This window comes from Cryptomeria japonica, chromosome 9 (assembly GCF_030272615.1).
Source record: "Cryptomeria japonica chromosome 9, Sugi_1.0, whole genome shotgun sequence".
NCBI classification, from domain to species: domain Eukaryota; kingdom Viridiplantae; phylum Streptophyta; class Pinopsida; order Cupressales; family Cupressaceae; genus Cryptomeria; species Cryptomeria japonica.
Genome location: NC_081413.1, coordinates 299,381,054 through 299,397,048, shown reverse-complemented (window position 1 = coordinate 299,397,048; position 15,995 = coordinate 299,381,054). Strand labels below are relative to the sequence as shown.

The 15,995-nt window shown below is 38.7% G+C and overlaps 1 protein-coding gene across 2 annotated transcripts in view; it reads right to left on the bottom strand.

Annotated features, from left to right (window-relative positions):
- Window positions 1-491: 491 nt before the first annotated feature.
- The window catches only part of LOC131079581 (uncharacterized), a 191,324-nt gene continuing 175,820 nt past the window's right edge, over window positions 492-15,995 (bottom strand). For both annotated transcript variants that reach the window (XM_058017570.2, XM_059211060.1), the window contains 2 exons: window positions 853-975; window positions 492-770 (listed from right to left, as the gene is read on the bottom strand). In XM_058017570.2, the coding sequence (XP_057873553.2) occupies window positions 705-770; window positions 853-975 (189 nt within the window). In that variant the 3' untranslated portion in view covers window positions 492-704. The remainder of the gene's footprint in view (window positions 771-852; window positions 976-15,995) is intronic.

Sequence of the window (15,995 nt, the reverse complement as noted above, 5' to 3'; positions counted from 1 at the left end):
ACATTAGTCTTAGAGGGAGCAATTTCAGTACCAACAACTTTGATTATAATAGAATCCATTATTCATCTGCTTTAAACAATTTTTAACAATTGCATATTTTGATATGGCATGATTAACATAATTTGTCATGTTTAAGTGCAATCATGGTTAATCTATAGCTGAAAGTAATTAAATCTTCTTTTTTTGCTCTTTATATTTCCAAAGTTTATGTGCCTCTGAAGGATTTTGTGGTTAAGTCTCTGTTTGCATTGATCATTCTCAATTATTCTAGTATAGACTTATCTTCTCCTCAGGCAAATGACTTAACTGTGTAATGAAGAAGCTGCAGAAGATACTGAATAAATATTGTTTTAAAACATTCTAATAATTTTTTTTGACAATTTCAGATTGCATTACTGATGTTAGTGTCAGCAAAAGTTTTATATGAGCTGTTTAGAAAGAACAGTAATAAGCCTAGTAAATTATTGGTGGAGAAATGCCTCTTTTAGATGAAAATTCTCAATGAAGTTGTCCAAAATTCAATATTAATAGACAGGACAAGAATAGATAAATATCGGACTTTCAAATATCTAAATAGGATAAATATATATTCAAGGAAGAAAATAAAAATTAACTATGTACTTTTTACTTGCGACTCAAATTAGAGGTGCAAATGCCCTTTGTTCTGGTGTTCATGTTGCCATTAGAAACAAATCTAGCAAGCCTTAAGGCAATGGAGCATTCAAGCCATTCAAATCCATACGTAGCTTCTCATTTCTGGCACATTCATCCTGTTAACACAACAAATTAGACACTCCACACAGAGATCTCAACATTACTTATTAGCAAGAACTAGAAGCTAAGAAATCTTACCTGGAAAGATTTAACTAGTGCAGAATAATGTCTTTGTTCAGCTAATAATACTCCATATTTTGCTTTCAATGCGTTGCATTTACTTTGCTCTGCTTGAAACGTAGCTTGCATTTTTCCCAACTTCTGTACAAACCAATCCACACAGAATTATGATCATGTAAAGCTAAAATACAAACAATATGCAAAAGGTCATAGAAGGAATTTTACAATTTCGAATGGCCTACAATATTGCACAAGAACTAAGATGAATAAAACGAGGCATAAATATTTTGATAAGAAACTGAGCAAAGGAGCTTCAAAGTCTCATCAGATGTAAAAGATCTCTAAGAGTTTAGCCAACTACTTATCAAAGTGCCTATAAACTCCTCTATGTAAGTTGATATTGTGCTTGAAAAGATTAGGAAAAAGAAATGAGATTGGTTTTGCTGAAAAAAATGTCACTGATATTGTATTTAAAAAAGTCTATTCTGAACCTTCTATCAGTCTAGGAAAACTGAAAAGGCATGTTGATACTTTCAGTTCTTTCAGGAATCTATTGTTCTATTGCATGCATTACCAGTGTTCCATGGAGTTTCCTGACTAGGGGATGAGTTTCGGGGACGGGGGGACCAAGGGCCTAAATTTTGGGACGGCGAGGGGATGGTGGGGGGACGGTGGCGGAGTGGTGGTGGGGGGTGGTGCTGATATAAAAAATAGAGGTAAATTGAAATCTTCAAGGCAAAATCTGCAATATAACATCTCTATGAGTGCCCCATGAAAGGCCAACTAGTTTTCACGAAGTTAAAGGTTGCAATCAATATGTAACAGCATGTGACATGTAGCAAGCAACCCAACAGTGTCCCTGCCAGAGGTGGTGGAAGTGGTGGTGCTGTGGGGGGACGTTTACCCCAAGTCCCCAAGTCTTGGAAACGTCCCCCTACAGGAGACATGGGTTTTTATGGGGGGGATGCATCTCCATGGGACACTGTGCATAACTCAAACTTCATAAATTAAACAATGAAAAAAAAGTAAAACAAAGTGTTCCCCATTTCCAAATGGTGAGTGCCCAATGGAAAAGGATCAAGTTAATAAATCCATAGGGTTTGTTGGGGAAGCACAATCCAATATGCTGCACAGTATCTGCTGCAAGGGTTTCTTTAGGAAAGATTCTTGACAAATTAGGGGAAATCGTTCATGGGAAAGCTGCCATTGGAAATGTTACTTTGGCAGGAATGTTTGGAAGGGTAGCATTACTAAACTCAGTGCACACCAATTGCTTCCATTGTTAATGCTATTCTAGCAGGATTGATTTGGCAAGTATCATTACTAGGGTTAGTACAGATTGATTACACCTGCTAGGTAATGGGATTGGTGTTTGTAATAAAGCTTAAAATTGAATACAGTGCTGAGTGCTGAAATACAAAGGTTGTATGGTCAACACAGTTCTATTCCTGTTATATCTACAAGCTCCACCACTATGTCTAGGACTTCTTCTGGGCATGATTATAGGGATACTTGTTTAGATCTCTGGGTTCCAACTTGTCAAGTGCATTTGAAAAAGGGTTCATATACAGCAAACCGGTTACAGAATTTTTTAATGTACGGGCATGTGACAACATAGATGATGTTATTTGCAAGCTTTAATTTTCCAATCGTATTCCATTTCATGTTGCTTAGTCTTCTTTTTACAAGCATTTTACTAAGGCAATGCAGAGTAAGTTCATCTTATGTGACTACCAATGTTCCAAAGAAACGCATCTCCCCCCTCAGGCCCATGTCTCCGAGACGGGGAGATGCAGACATGGCCCCACCGTCCCGCCACCACCATCGGTACGCCGTTGGAGTCTTGTAGACATCTCGACGACTCCAAGGAGTCTCGGGAGACATCTAGGTGTTTCTCGAGGGGCGGGGAGATGTGCAAAAGTCTCCCGTCCAAACACGTCAAAAAGTGTTTAAAATTTGTAAAAAAAATTTATTTTGAGTGTTTTTTTGGGGTTTGGGAATAATCCTAATTTGACGTGGGCCCCACCCCTTCTCCCAATGCATTGCAAAAAACCTAAAACTATTGATTTTGCTCACATTTCTAATTTTGGTTTTTTTTACCAGCTAGGTGAAGAGAAAAAATTCAGAAAAGAGTGACTGAAGGAGTAAAAAGAGTGAGTGTAAGTGTAAGAGGAGTGAGGAGGAGCAAGAAGAGAAGGAAGAAGATTCTACTACATTTTGGAGAGATTTTTCAAGCACAAGGTAGGTTATTTCTTGTTTTTTGTTTGTTTCATTTTCTGATTTTCAATTTTTTTGTTGTTTAAACTTGTTTTTTCTTTGATTCATTTCAAAATCTGATTTGATGTTGAATCTTGAAGGCAAAATGTCAAATGATGAATGAATCATTCACCATTTTGCCCTCAAGATTCAACATCAAATTTTGTTTTAAAAATTGTAATTTCAAATTTCAAATTTATTATTTGTTAAACCAAGCTGAAATTACATGCTTATTGAGTTTATTTTTATTTTATTTTTGTGAAATGTAGTGTCACTATCACAATGAGCTCTCATGATATGAGTGAGAATGAGATGGAAATCCATTCTCATAGTGGAAATGATTCAGATTATGAACTTGAGGCTAAGGGGGGTGACCATGGGGTTGATCCTGGAGCCCAGTCTAGTTCCATGGCAAGTGCACTAGCTAGTACAGGTTGCCATTTAGAGTTATTCGCACAGTATGCTAGGGGTCCTTATGATCCTAAATCTCCTCTAAAACAGTTCGCTTCAAAAATACAAGGCACATTAGGGACAAGTGGGGGCACAAGGAAGTGGCAATGCAACATTTGTGGTCTTACATGGTTTGGTAGCATCACTAGAGTGAATGCACACTTCCTTCTTTGGAAAGGAAAAGGCGTGGATCCATGTTGCTTTTTGGAAGAACCTAAAAACATACAATACAGAATTGAGATCAAGAAGCTTTGGGGCATTCCAGATGACAATGTAGTTGTAGTCCCTACTACTTTGTCTGCTAGGGCAGCCCTTCAACAGATCCAACAAGTGCAACATATTTCTTCTCATACATTGCAAACGAGAGGAGTGATGTCTAGACCTTTATCCACTTCCACTTCCAATGCCATGGCCCAATCACGAGAGGTTAAGGGACAGGTTAACACAAGATGCAAAGTAATCCCACAGCTAATTTGTCATCTTGTGAAGTTGGGGGGAGAATGTCAAACTGTATTGCATCTCAAGCCCACAACACAAGACTTGTGAAGCTGGGGGGAGAATGTCAAAATTCTATTGCATCTCAAGCCCACAACACAAACTTGTGAAGCTGGGGGGAGAATGTCAATACTTTGTTGCATCTCAGGCCCACAACACAACATTTGTGAAGCTGAGGGGAGAATGTCAACACTTTGTTGCATCTCAGGCCCACAACACAAGGTGGTTTTCATTCTATCAATCTTTATGCATTTCCTCTTGCAGGATCGGGGGGAAGACGTAAGGGGGTGACTTGACTCCTCAATTGTAAGTACCTGCTCTTAGGTTACTTACGAGCCCCTCGCAACCGATCTCTTACTCTTCAAGCTCTCTCCCATAAGAGGAGTTTTATACAGATAGTATTTTCCATGCATGTGAAAACACGAAGTATACATATGAATGCATGAAGACACTAAGCATACACAAGTATACACTTGTACAAACACAAAGCATACATTTGAAAACACGAAGCATACATATGGATATATGCAAGCACGGAGCATACACTCATTACTCATATTGTTAGTTTCCTTCTTATTGACTGAAATGAATCTTTGATTTAACTTTTTTCCCTGCAGGATGGCAAGATCATGCTCTGATACCACTATAATGTCCCCATTTGGGATTTACCTTGTTTAGTCTTGAAACAATAATTCTAACTTAAAGTGAGAATCGTAGTACATTTATAAATATCATCTCAACAATTCGAAAGTCATTTTATTATAATATTTAACTCATAACGATAAGAATAGTTCTTGGAAAAAAAAACTTATCTTGATAGTTTTCTCTGATTTCACAATCGACTTATGCTGATCATAAATCTCCCATAAACTCATACTATCTGCTAGTAAGTTCCTCACTACAAATTTGTTATAAGACTCCTTATATGTGATATAAGTGGCTCATAAATCTGTCTGTAGTTACAGATGATCAGGAACATTGATTTATCTTTCTATTGACAACAGCATCCACGCTACTCTGGCACAAGAATCGATATAATATATAATCTCTGTTCACTCAATGTGCATTCGAACTAATGAAATTGAGACTTGCTATCCTTGCTTCAAACCGCACAAACGCAACACTACCATCTTCCCCGTATCTATAGCCTATGCAATTCTTCTCAGGAAGTGTCCCCATAACTAGACGCAAGCTGGAAGAATAATTACTTTGTATGTTCTTATGTCTACATCAATATGTCAGCGATATAAATGGTTAGCAGAATAGAATATATATTCTCCGTCTGTCTGAATAATGATCAACACCAGCTTATAGGAATGTGGTATACTGATGTATAAGAGTTTGATGGCAGCCCGAAACAAGCTACAAAATGATTTTCAGAATTTCAGTGAATTCTGGCACTATGATTTAATTGTCCACTATTTCCACATTATTATTTTTCCTGCTCAACAGCCTACGCACTCTGCTGTAAGATCCCTTAGAACAATCTTGTAATCCTCCACGATGGAATGGGTTTATATCATTGCTGTAAACTGATTAACATATAAATCGATGTTGTCCTCCTATCATATTCCTCTTGTAGTTCATGTATTCTCCCCTTGTAGAATGCGTTGAACTTGCATCTTATACCCCTTCAAACTGAAAGGTGGCATCCTTTGGATTCGATGAGTCATCCCTATCCATAACCGACTTCTTTCATAATTGTCAATTTGCTTGACCAAAGAATCATAATCGTTGTTATCACTAGTTCTTGTAATCACTCCCCCATAGTACGTGTCTTTTCATCACATACTCCGTAATGCTCAAGGTGCTATACCTTAACGGTTCTTTCCTTTCTCAATCATCGCTGACTAATCATGTGATTAGCATTGTCTTAATGCAGATTGCTATTCATTAATTAACAAGTCTTCATCACTAATCGGGCTTGTCAAGATGGCATCAAATGAATAATTGAGTGTGGGCAATAATATTTCTGAAGATTATTATATTGGCAGCAGAGGAAATGATATGCCTGTGAATGGAGACAAGAGGTGATGTGGCTCGTTGAGTGGTTCGTATTTCACTTTAGAAGAGTTTGGAAAGACTTTATATTATTGCAAGGGAGACCATTCTGACATGTGTCAGATCTGGTCTGCCACAAAGATTACCATTTCATATGCTAGATACTCATAAATAGCAGCAGCAATCAAGCTCAAGGAAACGGTGAGAACTTTTTATTTGTGTTTTGTAATAATATAATATTGCACAATTTATATTAATAATTAATAAATATAGATTATATATTAAATCTTGTTTATTATTATTATTAAGATTTTATTTAGTTCATTCTATATATATATTTAATTGTATTATTATTTATTATTAAATTCTATTTTAGAGCGGCATTATCATATTTTGATTATTTAGATGGGGACATCACATTAAGGGACAGGTTAACACAAGATGCAAAGTAACCCCACAGCTGATTTGTTCAATGTCCAGCTGAAGGATGATATAGATGATTCCATTGGCAAGTTCTTTGCCAATGGCATCCCACTTCATGTAGCTCGGTCTCCTTATTATAGGGAGATGATGTTGATGGTGGCGAAGGGAAGGCCGTCATATGTGCCACCAGGTGAGATCAAATTGAGGACCACAATCTTGGATAAGAGCTATTCCAAGATCAATGTTTCGATGGAGAAGATGAAGGCATGTTGGGTGGCCTTTGGATGTAGCATGGTTATGGATGGGTGGACGGACATTAGCCATCGTCCACTCATAAACATCATGGTCACATGTGCAGAGGGGCCATACTTTCTCAAAGCAATTGATTGTACAAGACATCGCAAAGATGTTGATTTTTCAGTTTGAGGTCCTCAGGGAAGCTATTGAGGAGGTTGGGCCACATAATGTAGTCCAAGTAGTGACAGATGTAGCCCGTGTGTGTGGAGCAGCAGGGAAACTTATTAAGGCAGCCTATACACATATTTGGTGGACCACATGTTGTGTGCATGCCATGAACAATGGACTCAAGGACATGGGGAAGATTGACTAGATTAGAGGAGTGGTCAGCAATGTGAGAGATGTGCAGATGTTTCTCTGCAACCACCACACTTCACATGCAATCTGACCTTCTCGAAGGAGTTCTTGAAACCAGTTGAGACCAGATATGCATCCTATTTCATTCTCTTGGAGAGAATGATTGAATTGCAAGAGGCACTACAACTCATTGTTATGACAACAGAGTGGAATAGGTGGGTTGAGGCCAAGACATAGTAGGGGAGAAGGGTGAAGGAGATAGTCAAGAGTAATGTGTTTTGGATTGATGCAAAATACATAGTCTCCATTGTTGCTATAGTTTTTCAGGTCATTAGATATGGGAATGGGGATGCACCTAACCTTAGAGAGGCGTATGAGTGCATCGATTCTATGCTTGACTAGATGAGGGTTGTTGTGTGAGTGAAGGACCCCACTTTAGCATTCTACAATGAGCACATTTTGCCAATCATTCAGCACATATGGGACAAGCTCAACACTCCCTTTCATATGGCTACCTGTTGACGTGTATTTTGTACACAATCATACACAGAATAAAATACCCAAAGGCATCTTATCCTCTCTTGAATAAAGCCTCTGATTGCTGAAGATATCGCGAAAAAGGATCAATCAGGATGACTCCAAGGTTCTTTGATGTAGGGTCTCTACGTGTGGATAAGCTCCAGTGGTATGATGTGATTTGCTGGAATCACAAGGGGACTTACATTTGATGATTGAACTTCTGATCTGCTTTGCTGGAACACAGGCTCTTACTAGCTTAGATTTGAAAAAATGGAAAAAGGATGAGGGCGAAGAGAGGATCTAATCCTAATACTAAGAATGTAGGAGCAATGATTGATCTTTGATGAAACTCTAACTAGGTCTTGTTTTGACATCGCAGGACCATCTCCACAAGGCTAGTGCGATCTTCGAAGGGAAGCTTTATGATGTTCAAATCATCACTGCAGGCATAGACACCATCAGGTTGATGCATATCAATGAAGAAGCGACAATTGAAGTTAAGCTTAAGTTGAATGATTCCAGTTGACTACACAAGGCAAGTTTGCAATCAACAAACTACTAGTAGTATGGATATACAAATTCCATCATCAATCAAGCACATTTCTTCCACTCATCTAATAACATGAAATCAAATATGAGAAGTATAAAGATCATGCAAATTGTCGAATCGACCCATAAATTTCACCATTTCTTCAATGAAGTTACAAGTCTTTTACAACAACATCTTGGCAACAATCTTTGCCTTCTCTCTCTACTCTACTCTAGTTACTATTCTATTTCTATATTCTAACTATTTTCAACTTTCTAACTATTATCTAACTATTGCTAATTCCTTTTACAAAATGAAATGCCAGGGCTTATATAGTGCCCTCAATACAATTCGATGGCTTAGATCAATTCGAGATCAATGGCCAAGATTTTACAATGAAAACCTGTTGTGACGTTTTCACACATCGCCCCATTGCAAATGGGGACCCATGTTTTTTTTGCTTTTTAGGGTTTGTTCTTTAGGTTTTTTAGGGTTTTGTTAGTTAGCCTTTGCATTTTGAACGTCGCCCAGGGGATCACATGGATAGCAAGTCCGGCTTGAGTGAGGTCCTGATCCTGAAATTTGGCTAAGTCTGGAAGGTCCTGATCCTGAATTTGACTAAGTCTGGAAACTGAAAAAACCTCCAAAAACTAGATTTTGCAATATAACTCCTGGAGGTCTGAAACCACTCTCAAACATCCTGAAAGTATATATGGAATATAACTTAAAGTATAAGAAAGAAGAAAGATAGAAGGAAATGTCACTTATACTTGAATGTTATATTCCATTAAAATTGTCCTGATAGAGAGTTCGAAAAGTCAAATTTCGCTCGTGTCCTTCTCCAAGGGTCTAGAGCGAAAAGCGCTCCTGTCCCTCTCCAAGGGACCAAGGTGAATCGCTCGTGTCCCTCACCAAGGGACCAGAGCGAAAATGCTTAGTTGAGCCATTCCTGACCTTGTTTGGACGAATCGAGACATCAAAGGCATGGTGAAGGACGAAATGAGCATGATAGAGCATCCAGACTTGATCAAAAACAACGAAATGATGAAGTTTTTGCCTAGAGGGTCAAATTCGCTCCTGTCCCTCACTGAAGGACCAGAGCGAAATTCTTCATAAGGTACGATCTGGGCAAAGATCAAGTCAAGTTTATGTTTGAAGGCAAGGAAGGAGGTGAAATGAACTCATTGAAGATAAATTGAAGATTACCAAATGCCATCAAAGGACCAAAATGCTTAAGTTCGCTCCTGTCCCTCAGGAAGGGACCAGAGCGATTTTTGTTATAGATGATTTTCTTGCTAAGTTACAACCGATCTCAAGGCATGAATGAATGAAATGAAGTATGGCGAGACCGTTGAAGATAAATTTGGAAGCTGGCGAAGTGTGATGGAGACTACAAGTACAAATTCGCTCCTGTCCCTCTCCAAGGGACCAGGGCGATATCTTAGTGATGTTGCCTTTTCCTCAAATTCAAACCACTCCAAGTCAAGGAGAAAGGTGGCAAGGACATTTCAAAGCGTCTCAATCAAGCACAAAGTTACAAGAATCGCCAAAATGAGGGATTTGCACTTAAAAACCTAGGTTCGCTCCTGTCCCTCTCCAAGGGACCAGAGCGAAATCCTCATGAAGCTCTAAATTTTTAAAGTTGATCATGTTTCAAGCGACCAAGGAGAATCAAGGGGACTTCATTTTACTCGTTGATAGCAATTACAAGTTGAAGAAGGCAAAGACAAGCTCAAAACGTTGAAGTTCACTCCTGTCCCTCAGGAAGGGACCAGAGCGATATACACCATATTTGCCAATTCATGCATAAATCACGTTAAGTCAAGGTTTCGCAAAGTGGTAAAAGGTCTAAGGTGTCTTTTGAAGATGATATGCAAGAGTTTTGAACGTCAAAGTGTTACCAATTTGTGCAAGGAACTCATATCGCTCCTATCCTTTGGACAAGGACCAGGGCGATATTTGCCAAAACACTTATAATCCTTTGAAGACCACGTCAAAACAAGGTTGTACAAGGTTTTAAACGTCATTTGGAAGGCGATACAAAGGGAGATGGACGTTAAATATTACCAATTTGTGCTTGAAATGGAGAAAACACATGGATCGCTCCTGTCCCTCTCTAAGGGACCAGGGCGATATCACCACAAAAGGACATTTAATCGCAAGGAAAAGTCAATCAAACTTGAAGGACCCAGCTAAAATGCCGATTTGAACGTAAGGATCAAGATTTTGGACGTCAAAAATGCAAGGATCAAGACCAAATTGATGGATCGCTCCTGTCCCTCTCCAGGGGACCAGGGCGATGAGGTACGTATCTTTCCATCTTCAAAATATTTTGGCGCTCAAACACATTTTTGAATTTATTTAAATGCTAGAAAATTCGATAAGTTTGAAAATCCTATTAAATTAGCATTTAAATATTGCGCTTAACATTTATTAATTATTTTGCCTTTAAAAAATCGAATTTGATAATTTAAAAACAAAGGCATTTGATTAATAATTAATTATTAATTTATTAAAAATCAAAGGGAGCGCTTAAATATGGAGGTCGGCCTTTATTACTTATTAAAAATCATTTAAATTACCTTATTTTTTACACAAGTCGGCCTTGGGGGTGAATGGTGAGGTGAGCGCTATAAAGGGAGAGTGAAAATCATTATTTTCACATTATCATTTATCAATTCTTACATGCAATCTTGAAGGAGAAAGTGCGAATTGTGTTTAGAGAAGTGCGAATTTCATTCCAAGCAAGGTGGTGCGAATATATATCCAAAGGTGGCGTAGATATTATCCAAGGAGATACGAACTTAAAGTTTAAATTGTGCGAACTTGTCAAGCATTGGAGATCACGTCAAAGATTTGAAAGGTGGCGAATTTCTTATTTTGAAGTGGAGATCACGTTGAAAACCATCTTTCGCCAATTTTGCCTAGGCGATTTTATTCATTTTGCATTTTAGAGTTAAGTTCTCAAGTAAGGTATGGCAAGATCTCTTGTTTTAATTTCGAATTTTGATCGTCATTGCCTTAATTTTGAATTTTGAAAATTTGTTTTCCCGTAGCTCAATCGTTTTTAGGAAATGATTAATAAAGGACTTATCATTAAGTTTCCTAAAATTTGCTCTCTAATTTATGTTATGTATTGCAAAATCCTGGTACTAATTTTGAAATGTTGTGTAGGCATCAAATGGAGATCTCTTCAAGGAAAATCAAGCCGGATCCAGGACGGTCTTCGCCAGGACGATCAAGTAAGGACATGGGCAACCTCTTTCAATCCAGCGTTCCAAGGCGAGGTACATCAATCATCCTGCACATCAAGGACACAAGGAGTTAGAACAAGGGCTCGTTGAAGAAGCAAATAATTTTAGAAGAATTAATCAAAGATAGCTTCTCAACAACATCAAGTTGAATATCTACCAAGTTACAAGTGTCAAATGAGGTGGCGTCCTAGTCATCATTTCTCCAATCAGTGAGGTCCACCTCAGCATGTCCAGATTCAATGTACTTAACTCATGGAAGGTGGCACAAACTCCGATGTACCTACCCCGGCTATCCATTGGTCGATTTTTCTAGAAGGGACATGTGTCCAAGCAATACAATTTTGTCATTGGTCAAGCATTAAATGTTATGTAATGGTTGTAACAAACCCTAATTAGGGTTTTCATTGTTGAATCTTGGCCATTGATCTCGAATTGATCTAAGCCATCAAATTGTATTGTGGGCACTAGATAAGCCCAGGCATTTCATTTGTAAAGGTTAATTAGCAATTGTTAGAGATAGTATGTAAATAGTTAGAATAGTTAGAGAATAGTTGGAAGCAATTAGAGTAGAATAGGAAGACAAGGCAAGAAATTGTTGCCATTGATTGTAAACAAACTCCATTTTCATTGAAGTAATGGTGAAGTGTGTCGTTTCTTGCAATTTGCATGGTTTCTTGTTGAGTCTTCAATCCTAGATGGTAGATGATTAGATGAATGGAGGAAATGTGATTGATTAATGGTGGAATTCGTATATCCATACTACTAGCAGTTTGTTGATTGCAGACTTGCCTTGTGTAGTCAACTGGAATCGTTCAGCTTAAGCTCAATTTCAATTTGTTGCCTCTTCATTGATATGCATCAACTTGGATGGTATTTATGCCTGCGGTGATGATTTGAACATCATAAAGCTCCCCTTAGAAGATCGCACTAGTCTTGTGTAGATGTTCCATTGATGTCAAAACAAGATCTAGTTAGAGTTTCATCAAAAATCAAGTCATTGCTCCTACATTCTTAGTATTAGGATTAGATCCTCTCTTCGCCCTTATCCTTTTTTCTTTTTTCAAATCTAAGTTAGTAAGAGCCTGTGTCCAGCAAAGCAGATCGGAAGTTCAATCATCACATGTAAGTCCCCTTGTGATCCCAGCAAATCACATCACACCACGAAGAGCTTATCCACACGTAGAGACCCTACATCAAAGAACCTTGGAGTCTACCTAACTGATCCTTTATGCGTATCTTCAGCAGTTAGAGACTATTTTCTCAAGAGAGGATAAGATGCCTTTAGGTATTTTATTCTGTGTATGATGGTGTACAAAATACACATCAACAAAACCCTAATTAGGGTTTGTTACAACCATTACATAACATTTAATGCTTGACCCATGAAATAATTGTATTGCTTGGACACATGTCCTCTCTGAAAAAATTCGACCAATGGATAGCCGGGGTAGGTACATCGGAGTTTGTGCCACCTTCCATGAGTTAGGTACATTGAATCTGGACATGCTGAGGTGGACCACACTGACTGGAGAAGTGATGACTAGGATGCCACCTCGTCTAACACTTGTAACTTGGTAAATATTCAACATGATGTTGTTGAGAAGCTAGCTTTAATTAATTCTTCTGGAACTATTTGCTTCTTCAACGAACCCTTTGCTTTGACTTTTTGTGTCGTTGATTTGCAGGATGATGATGTACCTCGCCTTGAAACGCTGGATTGGAGGAGGCCGCCCTTGTCCTTGCTTGATCGTCCTTGAGGAGACCGTCCTTGATCTGGCTTGATTTTCCTTGAGGAGAACCTTCCGACTTGCAGATCCTTCGAGCTTGGAGTCGCCATCTTGATACCTACACAACATTTCAAAATTAGTAATATATTTTGCAATGTGGAAATACAGACTAGAAAGAGGATTTAAGTTTTAAATTAGGAAACCTCATGATAAATCTTTGAATCATCATTTCCTAAATTTACTAAGCCACTTGAGATTGAAAATTGAAAATTCAAAATTGAGACTTGGAGAATCTCGCCATACCTCCACTTGGGAATTAACTCTAAGAAAAGATGCAAAATTAAGCAAGTTTGCTAGGCAAAATGTGGATCAAAGTCTTCAAAATGTGCTTCTTCTATCAACTTCACCACTTCTAGCCTTCAACATCTTGAGGAAAATTCGCTCCACCTCTAGCCTTCAACTCGCACTCCTTCTTGGACCAGATTTCGCACTCCTTTATTGCTCCTTCAAAATCGCACTTGGACAAATGATTGAAAGATGGATTAACATGCTCAACACACCCCTCTTATATAGGCGCTCATCTTGATAATTGCCCCTAGGCCGACTTGGAAAATAGGCCCAAAAAACAAATAAAATTTAATAAAAGAGGGGGCCGACCTTGCAAAATAATACCCCAAGCGCTCCCTTTTTTTTAAAATTTAATTTAATAATAATTAATTAAATGTCTTTGTAATTAAAAACCTCGATTTTTTAAAGGCTTTAAATTAATTATTGAATGTCCATGCGCTATTTTTAAATACCAATTTAATTAAATTTTTCACATTTTTATCGAATTTGGCATTTTAATGTAATTCGAAAATATTGGCGCCTAAGCATGGGAGGAATAAGGGACACTAACCATATCGCTCTGGTCCCTGGGAGAGGGACAGGAGCGCTCCTTCATTTTGGCCTTGTTTTTCTTGTTTTTCACGTTCAGAGTCATGTCTTAGACGTCCAAAATAGCATTTTAATTGGGAATCTTGAGCTTAATTCGTCCCTTTTGTGGAAGGAGTGTGCTTTAAAGTACTTTCGCCCTGGTCCCTTGGTGAGGGACAGGAGCGAACTTGCCTTTGTTCCTTGTGCTCATCCTTGTTTATATCAACTTGCAACTGTCTTCACGGTGTAAAATGATGTTCCTTACTCCCTTTTGAACACTTGAAATGTGAATGGCAACTTAAACTTGGACACACTTGAACATTTCGCTCTGGTCCCTTGGTGAGGGACAGGAGCGAATTTGGGCATTTCCATCACCTTTGCGGTCTTTGATACTTTACTTTCTCTCCGAGGCGTTCCAAACATCATTGCCCCTTTGTGTCTTAGCTTGGAGTGATTTAAGCTTGGAGGGAATATTAAATAACCTTGAGTTCGCCTTGGTCCCTGGCTGAGGGACAGGAGCGAACTTTCACTTGTAGGCTCAATCATGCTTTGCTAACTTTTAAAACCATCTTCAATGGATCTGCTATGCTTTCCTTCACTCATCCTTGACATGTAATTTGCTTCATCTTGGCGAGAGATTTGTCTAAGGAAGAAATCGCTCTGGTCCCTGGGAGAGGGACAGGAGCGCCTAGGACAATATGGGCTTCACTTGGCGTTTTTGCAATCTTCAAATTATCTTCAACGGACTCGTTACGCCTCCTTTGCTTGCCTCAAACTTAACACTTACTTGATCTTCGCCCAAAACCTGTCTTATAGGGAAAATCGCTCTGGTCCCTGAGAGAGGGACAGGAGCTATCACTTAAATTCGCCCTGGTCCCTGGCAGAGGGACAGGAGCGATTTTGCTTCTAGGGTCAATTTTCCTCATGATTGCGCTTTCAAGTTATATTCAACTGATAAAATGTATCTCCTTTGATCTCCTCAATTCGCGAAATCGTTCAAATCTTTCAAGGACAAGGCAATTTTGGATTTCAAGCTCCGGTCCTTCAGTGAGGGACAGGAGCGATTTTTGTCCTCCAGGCCCAAATGCCTCACTTTTCACCATGAAATGTCTTTGCTAGGGAAGATATCATCCTGCTTCATGCTATGAATAAAAGTTAATGTCCAAAAAAAGGTCTAAAATTGTGCATATAAAGAAAAGCGCTCTGGTCCTTCAGTGAGGGACAGGAGCGAATTTGACCTTCTAGGCAAAAACTTCATCATTTCATTGTTTTTGATCAAGTCTGGATGCTCTATGACGTTCATTTTGTCCTCCATCATGCCTTTGATGTCTCAATTTGTCCAAACAAGGTCAGGAATGACTCCACTAAGCCTTTTCGCTCTGGACCCTTGGTGAGGGACAGGAGCGATTCGCCTTGGACCCTTGGAGAGGGACATGAGCGCTTTTCGCTCTGGACCCTCAGTGAAGGACAGGAGCGAAATTTGACTTTTCGAACTCTCTATCAGGACAATTTTAATGGAATATAACATTTAAGTATAAGAAACTTATACTTTAAGTTATATTCCATATATACTTTCAGGATGTTTGAGAGTGGTTTCAGACCTCCAGGAGTTATATTCCAAAATCTAGTTTTTTGAGGGTTTTCAGTTTCCAGACTTAGTCAAATTTCAGGATCAGGACATTCCAGACTTAGCCAAATTTGCTATCCTACTGATCTCCCCGACAGCACTCAAAATGCAAAGGCTAACTAACAAAACCCTAAAAAACCTAAAGAACAAACCCTAAAAAGCAAAAAAGAAAGGGTCCCCATTTGCAATGGGGCGATGTGTGAAAACGTCACAACACTACCTATGCCTTGAATCCTAAGTGGTACAAGGCTACGCCTGGTAGAGTTACACCGTATTGGTTAATAGATTTGTCCTTCAAAAAAAATATAGAAAATGACTCACAATGCTCAGGAAGGACGCATAAGTACCAACAGTTGGAGAGATTATCATGG